At 33.7% G+C, this 24915-nt stretch overlaps 2 protein-coding genes across 2 annotated transcripts; both read right to left on the bottom strand.

Annotated features, from left to right (window-relative positions):
* Window positions 1-2762: 2762 nt before the first annotated feature.
* On the bottom strand, window positions 2763-10326 carry LOC146923072 (DExH-box ATP-dependent RNA helicase DExH10-like). Its single transcript, XM_085715817.1, has 16 exons — window positions 9212-10326; window positions 8359-8673; window positions 8169-8273; window positions 7998-8066; window positions 7340-7507; window positions 7183-7254; window positions 6965-7078; window positions 6513-6692; window positions 6243-6401; window positions 5760-5849; window positions 5575-5667; window positions 5094-5247; window positions 4841-4989; window positions 4669-4764; window positions 3730-3822; window positions 2763-3029 (listed from the first exon to the last, which is right to left on the bottom strand). The coding sequence occupies exons 1-16, from the start codon at window positions 10268-10270 to the stop codon at window positions 2919-2921; spliced, it is 3027 nt and encodes a 1008-aa protein (XP_085571943.1). The 5' UTR covers window positions 10271-10326; the 3' UTR covers window positions 2763-2918.
* Window positions 10327-18523: 8197 nt separating this feature from the next.
* LOC146923071 (ARM repeat superfamily protein) lies at window positions 18524-23987 on the bottom strand. Its single transcript, XM_085715816.1, has 2 exons — window positions 23608-23987; window positions 18524-19617 (listed from the first exon to the last, which is right to left on the bottom strand). Exons 1-2 carry the CDS (start codon window positions 23919-23921, stop codon window positions 18885-18887), a joined length of 1047 nt encoding a protein of 348 aa, XP_085571942.1. The 5' UTR covers window positions 23922-23987; the 3' UTR covers window positions 18524-18884.
* Between the last annotated feature and the right edge of the window lie 928 nt (window positions 23988-24915).

Genomic DNA, 24915 nt, shown 5'->3' with positions numbered 1-24915 from the left:
ATGACAGATTAAATATGCCAGGGCCTCCTATATCAGTTATTTGGCTTCTCACTTTTTAGAATCCACAATCTGCCAAAGACTCCTACATCACAAAGAAATGTTATCAGTGAGTCAGTTAGTTACATGCATCTTGCATGACAACATCATTACTGTTAAATGTGTGTGTGTCACATACATACACACATTTTACTATGAGCTATGAAGAAAACACAATAGATACAACATTTCGCTAATCCTTGTGTGCCAGATCTTTAGGCTTGTTGTGATCGAAACTAATTGACCAAAGTGGGAGTGGAATTATGTCAAATGAACAATTGGAAGAGTTTAACATTTTATACTGAATTAATCTTCCAAGTCCAACACAAGGAATCATCATCCCCTCCGTTGATCTCTTCAATTTTACGGCTAAAAGAATCCTGATTTTGTAGTGTAAATGTGTAATTGTAATTTATATTGTTGATATCAAACCAAAAAATTGTCATTTTTGAAGATTAAAATGGATGTGGTGATTGAAAAGAATATCATTAACGAGTAAACCCTCTTTTGTCTAGTCTTTAAATAATGAACACACAATGTTTTATGATTTCCGCCTTTAAATTTTCTTTTCTTTTTAAATTATCTTTACTTTGCCTTCCGACTGATATTTATGCTATAATGAAGTATTGAAGTGTAGGCCAAACATGTGTGCCGATTTAAATAAAAAATATATAATATTAATTATGTTTTTCATGTTAGCATAATAGTAGTATAAGATTTGAGAAAAAATGACAAACACTACGAGGGCTACCGAAGACTAATTCCATTGATGAAAATATGATCTAATTATTCCATTCACTGCGAAGTGTTTGATTTTTATGTGCAAATTGATTAATTAGAAATTTTTAATCGAGACATTTAATTAATCAAAAGATCATCTTAATGGGATAAACTTTTAAATTTCAAATAATTTCCCCTTATATTGCACCGGAAAATGTAAGAATGAGGGTCGAGGGAGCAAAGGGTAAAGGGAAGTTCAATCTTGTGAGAGCAAGCAAAGTGATTATAAATACTTGGGAGAAACTCTAATATATAAATTGAAGCAGGAATGATTTATCAACATGCTGTCAAATTCAAACACCGTAAATCATACCATATGCATATACGGTTTGGCCCTCTTTTTTTAATACTAGTATTTATTTATTTTTTTGTTGCATATAGGTTTGCGTGCGCACGCTGCAAGTGTGTATTGACGTACACTAAACTTTTGGTCGACTATATAATACCAATGAATAATTTTAAGCCGTAAGACCATGGATCGATCAATAAATGCAAATATAATCTTTAACCCGTAAGATCATGGATCGATCAATAAACGCAAATTAGATTATTAGAGATACAATATTACAATCAAATTTGTCTTACTATGTCCTTCGATGACACTTGAATCTTAACAAATTTTACATTTTAGTTTTGAAAAACTAATCATTTAAAGACTGTTATTTTATTTTATCACAATATATTATCGGGGCATTATCTTCTCATTTTTTTTAAAAAATTATAAAGAAAAAAGATAAAAAGAATACAATACTATTATATTGTTGCAGAGGTGAATTTTATTTATTACTTTTATTGTTAAACATCAAAAATTGACTTGTAATAATTGTTTTAAATTTCTACTTAACATGAAAAACAAATTCACTTCAATTAATAGAATTTCTAAATTACACGTACAACTCTAAAAATAATAATTACACTTTGATATTTACTAAAAGTAATAATATATTTTTCCAACCAAATACATATCATATCTGCATATATCATAGAATTTAATAATAGAAGAGATGAAATTAGGGTAGCCGAGTTTGCATGGAAATTAGGGTATTCTGTTTGTAAACGTATTAAATAAGTGTACAACAACTTGTCAAAAAAAAAGTCTACAAAAACAATAGATATATACAAACGAAGACACAATAGGATAGGAATGAAAAGCTCATCAGTGTGCAGACCTAATAAAATTAATAAATAAGGATGTATGTATTGTGTTAGATTTTTATTTTGTTTTGAAGGGTGTTAGAAAATTGTGTTTATTTATCATTGCTCATTTGTCAATAATATATATGTTTTTTTTTACAATTATTCTTTACTAATTACTAAGAGATAAATAACCCCTCCGTCTTATTTTAATTGTCACTTTAATATTTTTTTTCTGTCTCAAAATAATTATCACTTTAAAATATCAATTCCATATTTATTTATTTTCCCCACTAATATACTCGAATGTATTGAATTCCACTTCATTTAATTAGTCCACAAACTACAATTAATAAATGTATTTTATTAAATCATACTAATTTTACCATTAAAATCAACCAAACTAATTATTTTCTTAAAAACCGCACACTACTCATAAACAACAATTAAAATGAGATAGAGGGAGTACCGAATAAATAAACAATTTGAAGTTATTTTGGGACAACAAAAGTTTAGTTCACACAATGACAAGCCATGACAATTACGTTATGACCACCTAACTTTGCATGCAGCCTCCTCAAAGTAAAACCAAGTTGGGTTGAGTGGCATTTGAAGATACACAAACCTAGTAATAAATAGGTAGTACGAATGAAGGTAACCTAGTTGTTTAATTATTACGCTATACCAAAACAAAAGCAATGGTTAAAATCCAAGTTGACATTAAAATGGTAGAAAGGAATAAATTGATGGTGGGGGATTGTTGTTAAGTAATAAAACTCTATTGTTGCTTCTCTTTTTTGTGGCAATTGACAAACTAGAAGAAATATCTCATTGCGATACTTAATTTCGTGTCCTAGTTACTCCATACAAATATTAGAGAAGTGCATAGTTGTCTGAAGTGGAGCAAGCAAAAATTTGAAATGTTAAGCAAAATTTGACATTTTTATGCTGCTCTGCAGGAGAACAAGTCACAGATACAGAGAATCTGTAAAAATAATACCCCGTCGAATGCTTTCACTCGCTGCTGCAAATTTCTTCTCCAAGTCATTATCTCCAACTGCCTCGGCACCAGCACGCAACTGGAAAGAGTCAAAGACGGTCGATCACAACTCTAAACACTCATGTAAACAGAATTATATACATGTTTTCACCAAACAATTAATTTGACCTAAAACAGGTCTTATAGAGATAACTTCTAACATGGAGGAAAAACGAAGAATTTTCGAATGGTAAACATAATTACTGAAACACAAACAATGGCTACTTTAATCCATACACTCTAATTTAGCAATTAAACAACACCTCAAATACCGTAAAATTATAAAATCTAACAAATTGTAAATGTTAAGAATATCACTTTTAATGAGTCATGTTTAACCAAACCACCCAAATTATAAGGATATGATCTCTCAATAGTTTACTTTGCAATATCTTCTATTTTCTCTTATGTCCTTTAGCTTACTTAGGTCAAACAGCTATAACTAATTATAATCAGTAACTTGCTTCAGTTACAGCTGTCAGCTATAATCAGCAATGTAACCGCAATGCCAAAAATCAATCATATACAGTAATACTTGTAGAGCTCAGATTATCAAGGGATAATAATTCGGATCTATGGTTTCTATTCAGCTTTTCTCTGAATCCCGAAACACTAGTACAAATCAACAACGTACACTAGCTCTTTTCCACTTTATATTCATAGAAGTGTATTTGCAATTGCATTTTGCAACTTGAAATTACAAGGAAATTCAACCATCCAAAATGAAACCATGTGGTTACCTGATTCAAAAACCCAACAAGCCTTCTAGCAGCCGTAATGATACCCCCCTCAAAGATGTCAGTCATTTGAGTAACATCAGCAAAACTTGATCCCTGTGAGAAAAATAAGAAACAAAATACAAACTAGTAAATAACTGCTCATTTTCACCCACTCATTGAAGGATGCATAATGCTGCGTTAGGATGTCTACATGTGTCTATGAAATCTAAAATAAGATTTAGTATCACAATCAACACAGAGGAGTCTACTTTGAAGGCTTCTCGGAAATGAATCGAGAGTAACAAGCCATGTGTGAGTTTAGGTGCATAAAGTGTATATGATTATAGGAAATTTCAGTGACATGCCAGTGTATATTCATGAGCTCTTTAAGTAATTATTTATCTTCTAAGCATGAGCTTTGATTCCTTACAAGTAACTAACAACCATGGTAACCAACACAAATGACTACATTTCACAAATTTTGAAAATTCAATTTTTTCTATTTATTATATATCAAGGCATGCTCAAGGGATGATTTCAGTATGACAATTGAATATTATAAGAAAATATATAATTACCCTCAAGCCTTTTATCTTCTTCTACCTGGAATGTCAAATACTAAATTTCCTTAAGCTAACTCTTCTCAAACCTGTATTCAAACTTAAAACAAATGCTAAATTTCCCTTCTATTCTTTATTTTCCTTCGACTAAATCAGCAAGATGACCAGCTACAATCCCCAACTTCCAATCGAAACAGCTAACCAGCAAACTATGTACTACTAAATTATTCCAGAGGTTTCTCATGTTTCAAATAGCAATCTATGTAATTTCTAGTTTTGAACTAGTCAGCCCAGGAATATGAATAACAACTCATCCAGGAATAGAAACTTCAACCAACAAATCAAGCAAACAACTTAAGAGCAAACTAGGTATTCAAGTAAAAAATATGATATTACGAACCTCTGACCAAGAGTGTATTGCATCCATTAAGAATGGCCTATCTGTTGATTTGACATACTCGTTCACATTTACCCGCAATCTGTATTTGCGCTCTATCTGTAACCATAGAGTAATCCCATTTATAGTTTAATTCACAAATTCACAAGAAATATCAAGTTAAATGATAGAACACCTCTGCTATCCTTCTTGCACTGTCTTGAAGCTGTTGTAGAGGTCTCTCAAGCAGTGATGTCAGTTGTATCTTCTTAGATGATTTACCTACTGGCATAAAACAACTTGCAAGGGCAGTAACTTGATGATGATCAAGATGATTAAAAGTGCCTAATGGGGAAGAGAAAATGAATAAAAGAAAAAAAAAATCAGATTATATAACACAAACTGCAAACCATACAGAAAAAACAACCAACAAACGCGTATTGATTCACCATTAAACAATAATTCGGTGACAAGGAGTACATCGTCTGTGTCAATCAAGCAAGCTGCCTTTCCTTTCAATTGAATCACACTATCAGCATCAATATGACCAAGCTCCTTTAATACTCGCGAGCGATTTTTAAGTTCTTCCCAAAATTTTTGCAGCTGAAACATTGATAATTTTCCCCAATAACTAGTAAGTCCATCAAAACAATTATGGAATCATACAACATTTTAGAAAAATAAATTAAGGAGTACAGATATTCATTGTCCACATTCAAGTATGGTGCACTCGAACATTTGTCATGGTCCGACTCATGGATATAATTATCATATTAGCCTCCCATCAAATGTTATGTTGTTCACATAGGAATATATATAATGCATAACAAAACACATGCTGTCTTGGCTCCCATTTGGTTCCAAACTCCAACTCCTAATTAGCTTAATAGTTAGATATAGTGAATAACGAGGCCTTGGCATAGTCAATACCTGGGAGTCCTGCATCTTTGCCTTCAGTTGTTGAATTTCATGATTCAGATCAGCTTTCCTCTGAAAGCGAGTACTCTTATCCACATCTTGAATCTAACTTACAGCAAAGTGTTGTGGAAACATTCAAACCAAAGACCAACGTCACAAATATATAGAGAATATGGACCAGATTCATTTTAGCAAACCTTATGCATAGGATGGTCTAACAACTTTTTCTCTAAATTCTCGATTTCTTTGACAACTCCAACTATCTCTGGATCTTTTAAAACCATGTCCTGGAATGGAATAATACATAAATAATGGTGCAACTCTGTTTATGATCTCACTAAAACTCAGCTATGAGAATGTCTAAAATAATCTTCGCTAAAAAGTAAGACAATGAGATAGAGAAGTTAAAAGATTAACATTGATGAAGAGGAAAAAATATGATGCAGAAAGGCAATTCAAGGCTTTCACTATGCAATGCAAACTTTAAAACATGCCCAAATACTGGGAAGATACAATGTTGGAGACCAATAAATTTGCTACAGCCTTTGCCATATAGTTTACATAAAAATTGTCTCCATTATCATGCGAAACATTAAAGAGCCTAGAACGGCCACCCCTTAATTTGATACCAAAAGTTGAACATACCACAATTGATGATAGCTGAGTGTGGAAAATTTTACCTTTCCAGGGTTGATCTTTGGAAGACCTTGAGGAAAGCGATCGCATATCTTCTGAACATCTAGGAGTATATCTTGCCGAGCTTTCAAGGGCCGGATATCAGGAGGTAGAGAGATCCTTATTTGACTAAGGGCATAGATTAATTGTAATTGAACAGAGACCTGTTGCAAAAGGGAGCAGTCAAGAGAACACAACAGTTTTTGGATAAGTAAAGTGAAGTGAGCGACAAAACAAAGCCCTGAAGTAGCATGACGGTCAAAATGGCAGCTTACCACATGCATTTCACCTTTCTCTCCAGGGCAGGGTGGGCATGGTTTTGGTTGTAAACTGTTTTCGTTTGAACCAGGTGAACAATGAAGTAAAGTGTCGACTATATAATCATCAACAGGTTCCTCAACAACATTGACTACAACACCCCAGCCCCAATCTGTTCCACGTTCTCTTACTTTAATCTGCAACAATATGAAGACCGTCTATTTAAGTGATGTTTGATGTAAGTAAAAACAAAACACAGAAGACAAATTAAACACGGTAGAAACTAAAAATAGATATGAAAAATTGTGCACAGCAGTGTACGAAATAATTGACATTTAATACACACACACATACGGATGGATTTATGATAACTTACATAAACTCATTTGCATGCTAATGCTCAAGATTAATTAGAGGCGCAAAAGAAAATCCAAACTTAATTCCAGTGATAATTGATAACTTCACTTACCAGTCGACCAGGGCAAAGAAAGCAAAGAATATTATCAGGTCTAAATTTTTGTGACATTGTCATCTCAAGCTCAGCTAATTTCAATTTCAGCTTTTGATATTCCGATACTCCAGCCTACACAAATAATGAATAATAGAAAATAGTAAATAAAATATCAATATATAAAAATCCACAGAAAATATAATTAACAAAACAGATGGCCCAGGAATAAAGATTACCTTCTCTGCAGCATCAAGCAAGGCTATTTCCTGCTCCAGCATAGACACCCTTTTTTCCATCTCAGGTAAGGTCTGAATTGAGTAACGAGCACACAAGTTAAACATCACAGTGCACCAAATACATATAAGGTTTTGAAGGAAATGGTTGGATACAAACCTTTTCATATTGAAATTGATGAAATGAATTCCTTATAAGGTGTTCGGCACTGAACTGGCCGTCTGCACGGCTCATCAAATTTAAAATTGAATTATAGCGAAGCCGGAATGTACTAACTAAAGGAGCGGGTTTACCCATAACCATGTCTTTGAGATTATTCTTTTTCATCTGTGCAAAATCAATTAGTTTTAGTTTCACATCCAAAGTCAAACAAGAGACTTTGACATACCAATATAACTAAGAATAGAATGTGAACAAAATATAAAGCAGCTAACTTTTGTAGCCATACCGTGTGAAAAAAGGAAAGTTCCCATCCAAAGAAACAAACAACAAATCAACAAGATATTTATTATATAAAGTATAAGCAACAGAATTTTCAAGCACACGCACAAATACATGTACAATATATTACTAAAAGAATGCTTTTAAAAGCCTAATTTACAGATTTTGTTCATAAGCACGTGAAGGGAAAACAGAAGGATAAAAACAAAAACAATTACATGATAATAGTTATTTGGTTAAACTTAAGAAAGGAGGGTGACTATTAAAATATACTATTTGGAAAAGGGTCGACAGAAGAAGCATGGCTGTATTATATTTCATTATGCTGCATCAAAAGTACAGAAAACAAAAATGACTAGACTAGCAATACACTCACCTGCTCATCAATCATTATGATGCAAATCCCACGCTCATCTTTGCCACGACGCCCAGCCCTTCCACTCATCTAAAGGTACATATCATTAATTGTGAGTAAGAATAGTGATACGTCGATAGAATGAGTAACACTTCAACCACCATCACCAAAAAAAAATAAAGCATCGCTCACCTGTATATATTCACCAGATCCAATATAACGGTGTACATGTCTATCCCACTTCTTAACAGCAGAGAACACGACAGTCTTTGCTGGCATATTTAAACCCATTGCAAACTGTAGAAAAGCGCATCTAAGAATCCTTCCAAAATATATTATCAACAAATTTTTTTAAAAAAAAAAAAAAAACTTTAAATCTTACTGTCTCAGTAGCAAAGAGGGCCTTTACAAGACCTTCCTGAAAAAGAAGCTCAATCAATTCTTTAATGACAGGAAGAAGACCAGAATGATGGATACCAATTCCTCGCTGAAGAAGTGGCAACGTCTCCTTTATAGCACATAAGCTCCGGTCTTCTTCATTCAAAGTCAACACTGCCTTCTCAAAAATATGTAGAACTGTATCTTTTTCCTCTTCGGTATTGAAGTCGAGTTTAGACACAGATTTTGCATGCTGCTCGCAGGCTTTCTTACTGAAGCTAAAGATGATAACAGGTTGGAATTTCTTTTCCATGATCACCTGAAAATTAAGAAATATACCAACCAAAATAAACATAAAACTACATGGTTTTTCATAAAATAGAGAAAGTAAAAGTGTACACCGGTGAATAATAAACATCATCATTGTAATAAAACTACCTGATTTGTCCAAAATATGAGCAAAGAACACTTTTAAAAATGTCATTAGCTTTACATGTGCCTAGTGCCTATTCATATCCAAAAGCATTTGCTTATCTGTAGATAATAGATATCCTCAAAAGTGCAAGATTTACACCACTCTTGAAATCAAACGCACCAAAGTATATCAAACATTGCACATTGCCTCAAAGCTTTGGCGTCTTTACACATTGCATCAATACTAATCGCTTCCTTATATATGATATCAATTTTCAACAAAAGCCAGAGTAAATGAAACTTAAGAATCTGCCAATAAGTCGCAACAATATAATATTTCAATAAGCTGGTTTCCATCAAAATCAACAAGATAAAGCTAGTTCCACAAAAAACCATAATTCGATTTATGACTAACAACATATAGAAGGGTAAAAGTAACAGACCTTGATAATTTTGAGCATTTCTCCCTTATTCCCTTCACCGAGTTTCTGCTTAAGAAAAGTATTTTCGGCCATGACAAAATTATCATCCCTAAACTCTTCGTTCTCATCAGCAATCAGGTACATTCCCCTACCACCAATAGGAAAAACATAATGATGTATAGGCGTCGGGCGAAAATTGGTGTATATCACATGACAAGGTTGTTTACGTAAAGTACAAATCCACTCCGCAAACTCTACAGCATTCGACATCGTAGCCGAAAGAAAAACCATTTTAACTGTAGGTGGCAAGAGGATAATGCTTTCTTCCCAAACCACGCCTCTTTCACCATCTTTCATGCAATGGATCTCATCAAAAATTACCCAATCAACTTCGTTCAAAACTTCAGATCCACGATACAACATTCCCCGAAGAATTTCTGTGGTCATAACTAGACACTTCGCCTCCGAAGGATAAATTGTTATATCACCAGTTATCAACCCTACATCTGTGAATTCCTGTCTCAATTCACTGTATTTCTGATTATTCAAAGATTTTAGAGGTGAAGTGTAAAGAACTCTTCGCTTATTTCTCAAAGACATTGCGATGGCATATTCAGCTATAGCAGTCTTTCCGGCTGAGGTGTGAGCAGACACTAGAACGGACTCGTCTCGTTCGAGACACGCGATCGATACTTGTTGAAATTGATCGAGTGTGAAAGGAAATGTTTTAGCCATGTTACCGTTGTGAATAGGGGTGGAGAGCGTTCCGTGAAGTGCTTCATCTTTCGTTGAGATGTAATCGATTGGTACTGCTACTTCATGAACGCAGGTGTGTTCTGAACTCCGCCGTTTCTTTGGAGGTGAAGAAGCGTCGCCGCCGCCGTCCGTGTTGGTTTCCGATTGCTTCTGGTTCTTGTGAAGTGCTTCGTCTTTCGTTGAGATGGAATCGATTGGTACTGCTACTTTATGAACGCAGGTGCGTTCTGAACTCCGCCGTTTCTTTTGAGTGGAAGAAGCGCCGCCGCCGCCGTCCGTGTTGGTTTCCGATTGCTTCTGGTTCTTTGTTGTTTCTTGCTCCATTCTCGATTTTGAAAGTTTGCGCGGGAAATAAAGTTCGATTTTGATTGTTAAACCATAGCTCTGTGGTTTTGTTTTTTTTTTTATTTTTTTTATTTATAGCGTTTTCGTTTGAACTTCTTCGTGTAGGCATGCTAAAACCAAAATATAAAGAAAATTGCTTCTCCCATCCAAAATTGTTCACTCACATGAAAAGCGACGAAAATACCCCTGTGATTTAAGTCGCGAAGGCCTTATACCCAGCGTGACTTAAGTTTGAACTTCTTCGTGTAGGCCTGGTAAAACCAAAATATAAAGAAAATTGCTTCTCCCATCCAAAATTGTTCACTCACATGAAAAGTGACGAAAATACCCCTGTGATTTAAGTCACGAAGGCCTTATACCCGGCGTGACTTTAGTCATGTTGAACTTCAATGTGAGTTAGCTCACGCTCATTATATGTCAACGTGACTTAACTCTCGCTCTATAATAAAGATTATTGTTGGTGTCACTAAAAAAATAAAAATTTAAATTATATTTTTTTTGTTATGTTGTTGGTGTCATTGAAAACGACAATCATGATTACTATTATGAAACTACTAGAAGAAGAACAAGATTAAAGAGAAGTAGAGAAGAAGAGAGAACAAATATGATTATATTATTCTCTTGTTACGTACAATTATGTTACATGTGATATCTATTTATAGGATGCATAAATATTTAAAAAATTGAGTTCTTGAAAGAACTATACAACGTATCTAATCAATTATATGTGCTATATACATCAATATTGTATTGAATTCTTAAGAAATTCACGGATAATAAAAATTGTGCTTTCAAGTTCTTCATAAACTATTTACAATCCTTTTATGCAATTGATGCATTGCCATTGAATTCTTTAGGAATTCATGGAATAAAAATTGTTTTTAAGTTCTTCAGGATTTATATAACCGATCTAATCAGTTATTTATACGATCCTTTAAGGATGTAACTCTTTTTGATGAATTCCTTTGAAATTCATAGTGAATAGTATTGAGTTTTTCAGGAACTACATAATAGATGTCTTTAACTTTATAATATGATATCAATCCTTATGCAATACTTCATGAATGCTTGTAGAATAAATAAACACATAATAATGATTTAATGTATCTATAAGGCACTGATTCCAATTGATGGAATCGTAACAATATAACCTATAATCATCGATACAAAAATTAAAACTTATTTACATTAAGAAAAATAGATTAAGAAGAATTGCATATGTCAATTGGTTAGAGCGTCGTGCTGATAACGTGTTATAAAACTATTGGAAGAAGAACAAGATTAAAGAGAAGTAGAGAAGAAGAGAGAACATAGATGATTAAATTATTCTCTTGTGATATACATTTACGTTACATGTGGTCTCTGTTTATGGAGAAGTACAATGATATGACTTAAGAGTTAAGTACTACATGGATAAATACAATTATGTGTGACTTGAAATGGTGTCACTTAAGAGATAAGTACAAGGGTTTGTGGACATCCACTTATTATATTCATAACAAATAGTTTGATTTGTTATAATTTGGAGGCAAAAAACTTTTATATTTTTACTTTTAATCAAAATTAAAATTTCATAAAAAATACCGTTTATAATTTTCAAACGTTAGCGCAGTAAAAATAGCATAAAGACGATTTTTGCTAGTATGAAATTACGAACTTAACATCACTTGATTACATAAAAAAGAGTAGTGATATTTAAACAACCATGTGAGACAACTTATGTGACAGCTTCTTTTTTCTTTCTTTTTATTGGTTAAAATCAATGAAGAGAAAAAAAAGGAAGAGATAGAATAAAAGTATAATGTGACTATGAAAGAGAAAGTTGTTAAAAAAATTATTACAAAGTGGTTGTACAAATATCATTTCTCTGTACAAAAAATGAAAAACAAATGGAGCATGATATTTTTCTTTGGTAGATAGACGAAATGGCAAAGCCATTATAAACTCACACACAAGTGGAGGTACCGGGGTTCGAACCCCGGTCATGGCGTCCGACCTAACTATTTTGACATTTTGTCAGTTGAGCTAGGACTTGTGTGGACAAATGGAGCATGATTTAGTAATGAATAGGGGTGTTCGTGGTTGGGTTTGGCCAAACCCAAAACCAAACCAAATAGGGTACTCCAGTTTGAGTGAAGTAAAATAACCACACGTTATACTATTGTGTGGGTTTGGGCAAACCCACTAATTTTTGGGATGGATTGGATTGGGTAATGGGTTACCCAACTTATTTTTCTATTTTTTTAATATTAAATGACTAAATGACAAGTCCTCGTAATTTTGTTTTAAAATAGTACTCTACTTTTTAATTTTCTTAAAAAAAAATGTTTAGCGTATTTTACTATAATTTTATGCATCATAAAATATCAGATAATAAACTCCATCATAAAATACTTGCAACAAACTAAAGTTTTATGACATAAAATTGCATTAATATCAAAATAACCAAAAAGCGCAACATATTAATTTGTAACTCTAGTATGTTTTGATTTTCAATATATAAGGTACAATGTGTATGTTTTAGAAATATAACTTTCTTCTACCATATGAAAATAAAGATAAAAAATATTAACATTATTGGGTAAGTGAGTTTTTTGGGTTTGAGTCTGATTTTACCCGAAACTCGTTTATTTGTATGGATTTTCCATTTTTAGAAACCATACCCACCCAATTACCCAACCCAACCCATGTTTTTGGGTTTTTGGGGTGGGTTTGACCGGGTTTTTTGGGTTGACCCAACCCATATGTGACTATGAAAGAGAAAGTTGTTAAAAAATTATTACAAAGTGATTGTACAAATATCATTTCTCTGTACAAAAAATGAAAAACAAATGGAGCGTGATATTTTTTTGGTAGATACACAAGTGGAGGTACCGGGGTTCGAACCCCGGTCATAGCGTCCGGCCTAACAATTTTGACATTTTGCCAGTTGAGCTAGGACTTGTGTGGACAAAATGGAGCATGATTTACTAATGAATGTTGTCATTTTCGGTGCGAAGCGAAAACAAATTCATTATGTGGCAGCCATTTTATTTTTTTGTAGATAGAACAGATGACAAAGTCATCGTAAACTCACACACATAAAGTGAAGGTACTAGGTTCGAACCCTGGTCATAACGTTCAGCCTAACAATTTCGATATTTTGACCGTTTGAGCTAGAACTTATGAGACACGTGGCAGCCAATTTATACCACCATACTGCCTTTATTCCATCCAATCCGGAATTATAATTCTCCCACCTTGCGAAACATGTATGAGTTTCTTAGTTTTTCGTTTGTATAGCTTCGTACTATAAAGCAAAGCTGCAACGAATATATCATGTGTTTACCCTTGGATACATTGTAATTTTATTTAAAAAATATGTTATAAAGGTTAAAAATAATTATACACACCCCTGCTCAATTCGAGTAAGTATTGCTAGTGTGAATTCTGGGGATGAGATTCCCTGCTGTAAAAAAGCACGCTGTTTGCCGCTGTTTTGCATCTCAGCCGTTGATAATAGATCATGCACACTAAATTAACTCAGTTGTCAAATCACTCCAAATCATATTAACCACACAATTCATATCGGACGGCCATGTGCTGTTACATCACCCTGCTGTAACTATATTTACAGCAGGGAATCCAATCCCGTGAATTCTGTAAGTGATAAACCACAATGATCTATGGCGGAGATGGTTCGTTACAAGAAAGCCTATTGTGGTGGGAATTCTGTAGGACTAGGATTAACAATAAAAGTCAAAAAATAAGTTAAACTTGGGTGTGTTTGGTAAAAATAAGCTATAAGCTAGCTGATAGCTGATAAGCTAGCTGATAGCTGAAAAGCTAGCTTATAGCTGATGACTGCTAGCTGAAAGCTTATAGCTGAAAAACTAGTTAATTGAAATTAAAGTGTTTGGTAAAATTAGCTTTTGAAGTGACTGATAAATATAAAATGACATAAAAGTACACATATGTTTAGTATTTTTTTGATGACATATATTTAATATGTTATAAATATAATTTATAAACATTTTTAACTAATATATTTATTAAATAAATTTTAGTTTATGTCAAAGTATTTTTTTATCTTTAAAATGATAAATGTAATATATGAATTTAATTGAGATTAGGGGAGCTTTTTATGGATATTTATTTCTCTGTGTAAATTGGTAAATATGTTTAAAGAAAAAATAATGATAAATATGTATATATGAATTTAATTGATATATCACATAACTATGCGGCTAGTTTCTTTTTTCTTGAGAGGGTACGTATATAAACAAAAATCAAATAACGAAACCGTAAAATAAAATAAGCACAACGTGGGTAGTTCTTTTTCTTGAGTGGGTAGTTTTTTTAAAATAAAAAATAATATTAAAGGTTAAAAATGGAATAAAATGTGAAAAGCTACAAGCTAAAAAGCTACTTGGATTAGCTTTTTAAAAAACGCTATAAGCTAATAAGAAAAGCTTTTTACCAAACACATTTCATTCTATCAAAACAAGCTTATAAGCTAGTCCAACAAGCTATAAGCTAGCTTTTTTGTGTTACCAAACACAGCCCTTGATGGTAGTGCCTATTGTGGTGGTGCATGTTAAATAAAGCCTTTTTGCCTCTATTTCTTTCATTGATTTTATTTTAATTTTAATCTACACTGCTGAGGTGTCATTTATTTTGTACATTGATTTGGGGTTTATGATGGCCACGAGACATACTATATGCATGATCATGAATCAATGATAAAAATATGTGGGCGCGTGTGCACAAAGCACCATTAGAGCTGAAAAATTTCAATTGAAATCTCAATTGCAGGTTTATGACACCATTGACAAAAGGAGACTATCCACAGCATATGCGATCCTTGGTTGGACAACGATTGCCAAAGTTTTTAAGAACAAACCAGGCTACTCAATGGTTCACTTGATTAAACTACTACAAATCTAGATATGCAGCCAATGCACCTAATTTAAACACTACTATACCTTGCTATCTCACAGATTCCCTTGCCAATCTTACAAGTAAACACACCTTTATTCATCACTTAAATCATAATTAATTTTAACTAATAATTTAAATATATGTTGAATTTGACGATGACATCTCTTATTTTTTGTGATGGAAGCTGTGCGTAACGGGATACCCATAGGTCCACAGGTACGTACAAGTGTGACCAAATCAAATGAAGTTTTATCATTCTGGTAAAATAAAAATATGAAACCTCCATGGTTATATATATCTGCAGGCTGCTTCAGATTTGTTTTATAGTCATCCAATTAGATTTAAGAAACTATTGATCTACATCAAGGAAAAGTACAACAATCCATTAATTTATGTTACCGAAAATGGTAAATTACAACTTATTTGCTTTTGCTTAGGTGCATCACACACACACACACATATATCATATACAAGCATATGGATAATGGACTTACCTTCTAGTAATGCATATGTGGATATAATTAATAATCTTCTAGTATGTATGTGTTAGTACATGTACAAGAAATTTTGTCTCACATAATTAACTTGATTTGCAGGTATAAATGATCCAGCACTGCCATTGGATGAAGCACTTAAGGACATTGACAGAATTAATTATTATCATGACCATCTCTCATATCCTCTGTCCATATGCTTCAATACACATCTTAATACTTTCTATTTTGTTTTGTTTTTTGTGAATATATAAGGATCGGCGTAAATGTAAAAGGATATTTTGCATGGTCATTACAAGACAATTTTTAATGGGGTGAAGGGTACACAGTGAGGTTTGGAATGAACTTCGTAGATTACAACAATAACTTGAAAAGATATCAAAAGCTCTCAGCACAATGGTTCAAGAATTTTTTGAAGAGACTTTAGACTTACTAATATTTGTTATGACAAATAATGTAACGAAACTTGCTAGATATGATTGTTCCTTCTCAAAAGAAATTATGTGATTCTATAAATCATGGTTTTTTGTGTATATATGGTCTTTTCTCTTTCTCTTATTATGTTTCAACCATAACCTTATCACACACCCTTTACAACCCTTACCATGACCACACTGACATTTAGATGTTATAAGAATTTTTGCATGTAAAAAACAAGTGATTTCAGTTATCTGGATGGGATAAAAACAAAAAAATAAAAACCCCTGTGAATAGCTTTAGTACACCACAATTCTCCCAAGAGGACTCGAACAACAAAATGCTTTCAGCTAGGTAACCTGATTGTGTTGAATCTATAAATAGTATTAAAATATGATAGAATAGTTAATATACGTGGGTCTCTTATAAATGACTAGACCTAAATATATGTGGGAGCCCTATAAATGACTTTGCCTAATGAATTATTTGGCAAGTGTAAGTATGTGGGTTTCCTAGGTGTGTTCTCCAGCCACTCATGACCTATTCTATCATTGTTATTTTGTTAAAGGGTCTTGTTATCTTGTGCCTTTAGGGCACAAGTTAAGGAATCCAAAATTAGAAATTCTTCATAGAAAAGAACAAAAGTTTGACTTTGAAAAGTTGAATAAAGTTGAATGCACAACTTTTAAAAGAATTATTTCTATTTTAAATTCCCTAACATATGTCCTTGGGGCACATGTTAACATTTGTCATTGTTAAATCATATTTTTGTTGTTGATATATGTGCAGGTAAATATTTGGGTACAATTGTTTTTTGTCATGAGATATGTTTAGTTTCAGCAATAGGTCTGCCAAAACATATGTATGCGGTTTGTTGATACCGAATGGCAGTTGATGTGCGTTTGATTTTGGCAAAGGATGCATATGCGGTTTGTTGAAAACGAATACCAATTGATGTGTAGGTACATGATAAATCGGTTCGTGTGTTTGCGTGTTGGTGTTGAACACTCATCGACGTGTGTCCAGTATCGAAAAACGCATGATTTAACGCGTGCACATACTGTTCGTGATGCCCAACGCGTGTGCGCCTGTATGAATGGGGGAGGTGCGTGTCGTGGTGCCCGCTGCGTGTGTGTATGTACACGCGGGCCAACGCGTGTCGTGCTGCCCGATGCGTGTGCGTCTCTACGCGCAGGCCGATGCGGTGTGTGTTGTATGCGCTGGCCGACACGTGTCGTAATGTCTGTCGTGTGTGGGCTTACACACTGGCCGACATGCGTATTTGATGTCATACGTGTGTGTGGTACTGTTGTAAATCAAAAATTAAATTAACATGTGCATCCGCGCATGGGTTGCACACTAGTAATTGACAACGAAGGAAGTATACATTATGTGAATTAAACTGATTGTCATATGCAATACAAAAAAAAAAAAAATATCACCCTCCTTTGATCTCTTCGATTTTACAGAAGAATCCCGACTTTTGTAGTGTAATTTTATTTATATATTTATTTTGATAATAAAGTGCAGTTTTATTTTATTCTAAATTGTTATCGAAGAAAATGTCAAACCGAAATATATGTCGCTTTTAGATCACTCTTCTTCCTAGTCCTTAAATATAAAATACTATCTCCGGTCACTATTATAAGCAAATTTTGACTTTTTAGATTCATTCAATAAATGATGTATGTGGTCTACAATATAGACCACATACATCATTTATTGAATGAATCTAGAAAGTAGAAATTTGCTTATAATAGTGACCGGAGGGAGTAGTTATAAGTAATCGATGTTATAAAATAGTGACCGGAGGGAGTAGTTATAAGTAATCGATGTTATAATTAGAACAACGATGAACATGCGATGTATGGTGACAAGGTTCGGCCAATTTCACTTACGTCTCCGACTATAGAGTAGTTTGTATTAACCTAAAAAAAAAAATTAGAGTTTACCTTTGTATAACTGTAATTTAAATAGCGTCACCCTTGCCATGTGAATAGTTTTTCTCAGCTCACCAAATGAATGCCTTTGTTGTCAATTGTACATTTCGTTATAAGCTGCCAAATTATTCTGTCAATCAGATTGCATATATTTCGAGGGAACTAGAATAATTGCACATAATAATAGAGATAAAAGATATTACTAATTTTCTTGGCAAATCTAATCTTCCGATCTTATTAAAAAATGAGGGAGCAAGGGTACTTCTCAGTCCAATCCATTGAAATCAATCGCAGTGAATAAAATTATTAGAATCACAATAATTGTCAAATTGATTTTAAATACTTTTTTTTTACTCAAATGATTCCAGATACTTGAGATTGTTGATTGCTTTAGGCCGGAAAATCCATGTCTAATAAAAACCTTGATAAAATCATAACTCAATTGGGGAGGGAAGGTGGGGTTAGTACATGCAACTGCATACTCTTTTATATGTGCACTATCCTGGCTGAGATATACAGTGAAATTATGAGGTCATGAAAAATCAACAGACCAACCCCAAGTTAGACTGGTAAACATCATTAGACACCATTTGAATGGTTATCTAGCTTAAACACTAACTGGCCCAAAGAAAAAACAGAGTCAGAGAGAGAAAAACCACATATATACAAGTTGAAACTCATATGTGCACAGCTTCTTGTTGAGCAAAAAAAGCACCGACTTATCAAATAGAGTGAATCATAGAGGAGGGCAAGATACAGCTTCATGCAATATGCAGTTCATGCTGTGTTTTCCAAACTCCTTTGAACCATATCTTGCAACAATCATTTGGATGTTTCAGCAGCTTTATCTACCGATACTCTATCTAGCCTTTCAGCCATGTCGTAAACAATTTTCTCCAAAACTGAGGAGTCCAATCTTTTTTCTTTAGGAGAATCTCTGAGTAAATCCAGAAGCGTGCGAGCTCTATCTTGAGCTTCAACTGTGCCCTCTACTGTCAGCCGTAACAGGCCCGGAATTGCTCCTTCTTTAAGAATCAGTTCCCGATACTTATCCCGGCAGCTCAGACATAACGATAGCAATGCTCCAACAGCATATTCTGTGCTGACAAGCGATCCATCTTCAACTGTCTCTACTAGTGTTAAAATTCCACCTTCTGTAAGTGAGATCGCAATTCGTCCCTCTTCAGAGTTGGAAAGGATTTCAAGGAGCGATGTAGCTTTTTCTGCAAAATTTGAATACTTCTTACAGTCTTTAAGGAGGTTGATAAGAGGGGAAACAGCGCTGGCATCAAGGAGTTCAATGGGATTCACGGTGCTATAGGAGAGATTATGGAGGGTTGTAACAGTATCAACTTTGCCTTGAACACTTCCAGATTTGAGAATCTGAACAAGGAGAGGAGCAGCTCCAGAAGCAGCAATAATGGGCTTGTTGGGTGCAGCAGATGAGAGTGTCAAGATTGCAGCTGTAGCCAATTCTCGTATACCGTTAGATTGCATCTTGAGAAGCTCTACCAGAGGAGGCACTGCACCAGCTGTCACTATTTGGACCTTGTTTCTAACAAATGCAAGTTCCACAATGTCATAAACAGAAAACTTTATTGAAGAGAAACATAACTTAGAAAAGTAAAGAATGACAAGAAGGACCCAAAACATAAAATCACAAAGTAATATATACCTTGATATAAAAGGAACTCTAAAAGTAACTACAAATTTTGGTCAGGCATTTTTCTGTACAATTTTTCCATACAATTTTCCCTTTAACAACAAAGTTATTTGAAGCTGAAATTTAGGTAAGTGTGGACAACATACATATCATGAAGTGCAACAGAAAAGCAGACAAACGGGCACGTCAATGTCGTCTTCCCGCTAGTATAAAAAAAAGAGTTGCAAAACAATAAATTAAAAATAGTGCAAAATGCTTCACCTACTTTTAAAGTCCTATGATGCAGAGGTACGAGTACCAGTACGAAATACGGTAAAATTTAAAAAACGAAGGTACAGGTACATTAATGTAAAATATCAAAATGATTATTATTTTTTTAGTGAATAACTACCGTTGTTGTAAAAACATGCCAAGGAAAAAAAAATCAATTATAATAAAAAATAGTTTTGTTTGTATTTTAACGATGTGTTGAGCCACACTTTCATCATTATGTTTCAGAGATTTACTTTTTTCTTACGACCATCTCCACAGTTTTCATCAAAAGCAAGAGAGTTGAAATACAATAAAAAATCAAAATAATTTCTGCTATTTTTCCACAGCAGGTATGTTTTTGCTGTATTAACTGCCGCAAATTAATCAAGTAAAAATGGGTACGGTTCGGTACGTTAGAGATACTGGTACTGCGCGCATACCCGGTACAGGTACTTCATGTATGCAGGAAAAATGCATTTTTAGAGTTGAAGTAGAAAAATAATTTCCGAGACATGACAAACCCCAAAAAGGTGGCCTGAGTCATCATCAAATCAGACAACATGGCCGTCAAATATAAGTAGAAGCATGCATATCAATGATCATAGTGGATCAATAACTAACAACCGGTAGTCTCCATTGTCAATACAGTATCACCATAAAATCAATATTTATGCACATCAAGAAAGAATACAAATGCGCATGAAAAACATTAACATCACTAAGATCTTCTGTTTGACAAGCCATTGGAGAAAATAGTCCAACACAAGAATGAGACAGACTCACAAGCAAAATAAATCAGCCACCCCAACGTTTAGTATTCATCAATTAGGAGTAAAAATCCACTCAACCTAATTATAAAGGGAATGAAGAAAGTAAAGGATGAATAGGTGGTCTCTTGCCCTGAACATAAAATTGCTATGTTCAATTAGTTTGGTAAAGAAATCAAAATGATAAAGCTAAAAATCAGATTACTGAGTAGTTATTCCATGTGCATCAACTTGATGACATGCAAATAAAGTAATTTTAGGTTCAACAATTCCAGCATTCCAGAATACAAAAACCATCGTTTATTTAGTGATGGTTCATGACACTTTCTGATTGGAAAATCAAACCAAGCCATGAAGACATTACAGATAGGTTTCTTATTCTCAAACATCAAGTTGCTCAGCATTGAAAAGATCTAAATAAATATTGGTTTCTACCTAAGTTACCCTTTTGAATGTGGAAGCCACTATATAAGTACACTAGTATCAATTAGAGACTTATGGTTAAGATCCCACTTCAGAAGGCAATGGATAATAAAACACATATGTTGGACACCAAGCTTTAGATAGAACAGAGACCAAAGGAGGGTTGTGCTGTGATAAATAAAAAAAGGCTTGGTAGGAACTAGGAAACATTGCCAGAATGCGGTGGATTGACTGGAAATGCAGTCAGATGGCTGGGTCAGTGAGTGGAAAATGGGAGGTGGTCAGCCTTTGTTGTGTTTTAGGTCTCAAATAACAAGCTGAACGGTGCATCCAGTTTTGAATCATAAACACGAGTTTTCTTGTGTAAAAAAATGGAAATATTGCAAAATATACCCAAAGAATAATGCACAAAAAAGGGCGCATCAACATGGAACTTCTCCATTTGAAAAAAAGCTGATGAAAGTGCTGGCAATCATACAGGGTAGCAGCTGCTCTCCCACTACATAAAAAACAGTCCATAGCAGTGAATGGATCGAATATTGAGGCCACTCTGCAATAGCTTTAGCAGGCTATTGAGAAATATTGACGCTAGGACTTTTACATGGAATGGAGAATCTAGGACTTGATATGGAATTTTTAAATTAATGAAGGATTTGTAACTTTACAATTGATGACCCTTGCTTGAAACTTGGAGGGAGAAAGGAGGATGAAGGATCTTGACATTGGGAAGCCGAGGAAGAAGTAAGGAGACAATTTGTAGAAATACCCTAGTTAGGAATTTTACTAACTTGGGTTAAAAAGATAACTATGGAAACCTATTAATTCTTAAATTCTTAATTTGATGTTGTAAACTGATTGAGTAAGCAAAAATTATTTTGGTCAAATACCCTTAAAAGTGTACTCAGCCGTGGCGGCTTTTTCGACAAGGCAATTTGTGAAAGGATGCCCAACCATGCCGAAACCATAGGCCATGATGGCATGTTTATATGATGGATTTTTGGCCATCCGCCATCAACAATGCTGAGTGTATTTCATTGGTCAATTTAGTTCATGCCTTAGATCCAGTTAGTTCGATGCTAACGCTCTCTATTACATGACATGTTGGATGATGACGTAAACAATAAGTGTCCAAATGAATGTGAGAAGGACTAAATCAACCAAAATTTATAGAACAGTCACTCCCACGTATTTGTCTTCATTCAAAATCCCATTTTGAATAACAAGCCCTAACTGTAGAAGACAAGGCCTAAATAGCAGAGACTGATGGGCAACAGAGGGCTCTATATCACAGTTCAACAGCACCGAGAAACTTCAGACAGGAGCAAGAGTGGGTCAGCAAGTTCAAGGGTCAATGGTGGCGAATGAGACAACCATCTCGTCACTGATTCTATCGGATACTCTCCCAATAAAGAGTACACAAGTCAGATAGATGTTGGCGTGAGAAGTAACAAAATTTTCCAATCCATCACAATAATCGTGAGCAGATCATGTAGTATGCATGAAAGGTAACAATGTCGCCTTGGAGGAGGCATGTAAACAAAGGGGTACCAAACGGAACCCACGTCACATGAGTTAATTTCTAGCTTAGACACTCTAAACTCTAAATCCGTCGATTGAAACGCTAACACTAGCTTTAGAGAGTCAATGCATCCTGCCACTGAGGCAGATTGAGCCTCAACACACTCCTACATGATTTCAATAATCCCAGACCGTCTTCTACTTTTCAGGAAATAACAGGTAGTGTAGTTAATTTTTTCTGTTTAATCATGCTCACTACTTACTACTAATAATAAATTGAAATCATGAAAGTTAAATCAGAAATACCATTGTGTTGTTGGAAGTGGAAAAGCATAGGATCATACAGGAAGTATAGCTAATATTGTTAGGAGTAAAAAATCCACAAAATAAAAAATGAACATTAACGTAATAATAAAATTAAGAAAGGGTAGCCAAATGCAAATATGCTTCTTATAAAGAAAAATCATTTAGACTCCCTTAACCAAAAATCACTAAAAAAATCTCAAGACAGATACATCTCAATTATAATGAAAAATATCAATATCTAGTCAACAACAAATTCCAGTATTTTTCGCATTACTTGAACACAAGAAATGCAAAAAAATATTTATTTTTTTTGCATCTCAATCATGTGGTTGTTTTGTGAATCCAAACACAACAACCATATAAACAATTCACAAAACCGTTCCTTCCAAAAACCAATTTAAGTACGACATATTCCTTTAACTCAAATCTCATCATTCCATAACTTCCCCAACAAAGTCGAAATCAATGTGATAAACAAACAAGACAAAATCAGCATCTTCATCGGAAAATCATAAATTTAAAGCAATTCATTTCCCATTGCACAAAGAAAACACAATCCAAACAATACCCAACAAGGAAAATCAAAACCCGGATGAAAAAGAAGAGATCTTTGTACCGTTCGTTGCGAACAGCCAGGTTGAGAAGAGCGAGAAGAGAGGATTCACGAGCATCAATATTGGAAGAAGAGAGCATGAAGATGAGTGGTTGAATAACACCAGAATCAGCAAGTTTGGAGCGTGTCTTCGATGATTTTCGAACCATTCTTCGAATTTCTCTTGCAGCTTCGATTTTTGTGTTAAGGTTTCCGTTTGTTAGTTTTTCTGATAATGTTTGGATTGTTTGGTTTTGTTTCCATGTTGTTGTTGTTGTCAATGTTATTGTTGATGATGATGTTGTTTCTGGTTCCACCAATCTCTCTCCCTCTCCCATCTCTCGCCTGAAAATGTGTTCTGGTTCTGGTTTCACGCAGTTGGACAATGTAGTGTAGTGGTTCACGGAAATAAGAACCGAGAAAAAGATATAATCTTGTATAATTAGCATAGTTTAGTATATGTATCGTGTTAGCTCACATGGTAGAGACAGATTCGAACTCGGACCACCACAAAATTTAGTTTAAGTAAGTCATTCCTTTAAATTTAAGTTAATCTTAACAATGTAAATTTATTGAAAAAGAATAAGAAATTCACTTTTAATTATATGCAATCAAGTATGGATGAAAGATGTTTTTATTCACTATTTAATCTTCGATAGAAATTGATTGAACATCAGATTAATTGATCGTTTATGGAATAAAGAGAATGAAACTCACTCACAATGTATAAAATCAAGGTTTTAAGAAATTTTTATATAAAAGGACAATTTTGTTATTATAATAAAAAAATTAAGAAAATTTGGGTGTAACCAGAAATATATGGGGTGTGAATAGAAAAGTCATAGTATATAGCTACTTCATTGATATATTACTTGACTACTCGAAACAATTTTATTTTAAAAGGAATCATATTAATAAAATATTGATAATTTATTTAGTTTTATGTCAATTATAGATAAATTTGACTTCTTACAATTTCATAGAGCTCAACTTTTCTAAATAATTTCTTCAAAAAAAAAAACTTTTCTAAATAATTAAATTATATAAAGGGTTAAATATGTTTTTGGTCCCTGTAAATATGTCAACTTTTCGTTTTAGTCCTTTAAAAAATTTCTTCAGCTTTTAGTCCCTAAAATTTTTTTCCATCTTCATTTTTGGTCCCTTCTTTAAAATAAACTCATATGTATAATTAATATTTTTGAATAAAATTTTGCAAAAAAATTCATAATATTATTAGAATCTCTCCAAAAAAAATATAATTTTTTTAACAAAACATGAATTCAATATGAATTTTTATATTTTTTAGATCAAAGTGCATTGCAATGTTATATA

This window comes from Medicago sativa, chromosome 5 (genome assembly GCF_051527215.1).
Source record: "Medicago sativa cultivar Bolivia chromosome 5, Bolivia_mono, whole genome shotgun sequence".
Taxonomy (NCBI): domain Eukaryota; kingdom Viridiplantae; phylum Streptophyta; class Magnoliopsida; order Fabales; family Fabaceae; genus Medicago; species Medicago sativa.
This window is presented reverse-complemented; position numbering and strand designations above follow the sequence as displayed.

Bases quoted from the DNA above. Each gene is read 5' to 3' on its own strand.
- LOC146923071 (XM_085715816.1), bottom strand. From the start codon at position 23,921: ATGGGAGAGGGAGAGAGATTGGTGGAACCAGAAACAACATCATCATCA. The intron at 19,618-23,607 runs GTACAAAGATCT...TGCATTTGTTAG, and splicing joins CTGGCTGTTCGCAACGAACG to AAACAAGGTCCAAATAGTGA.
- LOC146923072 (XM_085715817.1), bottom strand. From the start codon at position 10,270: ATGGAGCAAGAAACAACAAAGAACCAGAAGCAATCGGAAACCAACACG. The intron at 8,274-8,358 runs GTAAGATTTAAA...GCTTTTCTACAG, and splicing joins CCCTCTTTGCTACTGAGACA to TTTGCAATGGGTTTAAATAT. The intron at 6,693-6,964 runs GTAAGTGAAGTT...ATATTGTTGCAG, and splicing joins TTCTTTGCCCTGGTCGACTG to ATTAAAGTAAGAGAACGTGG.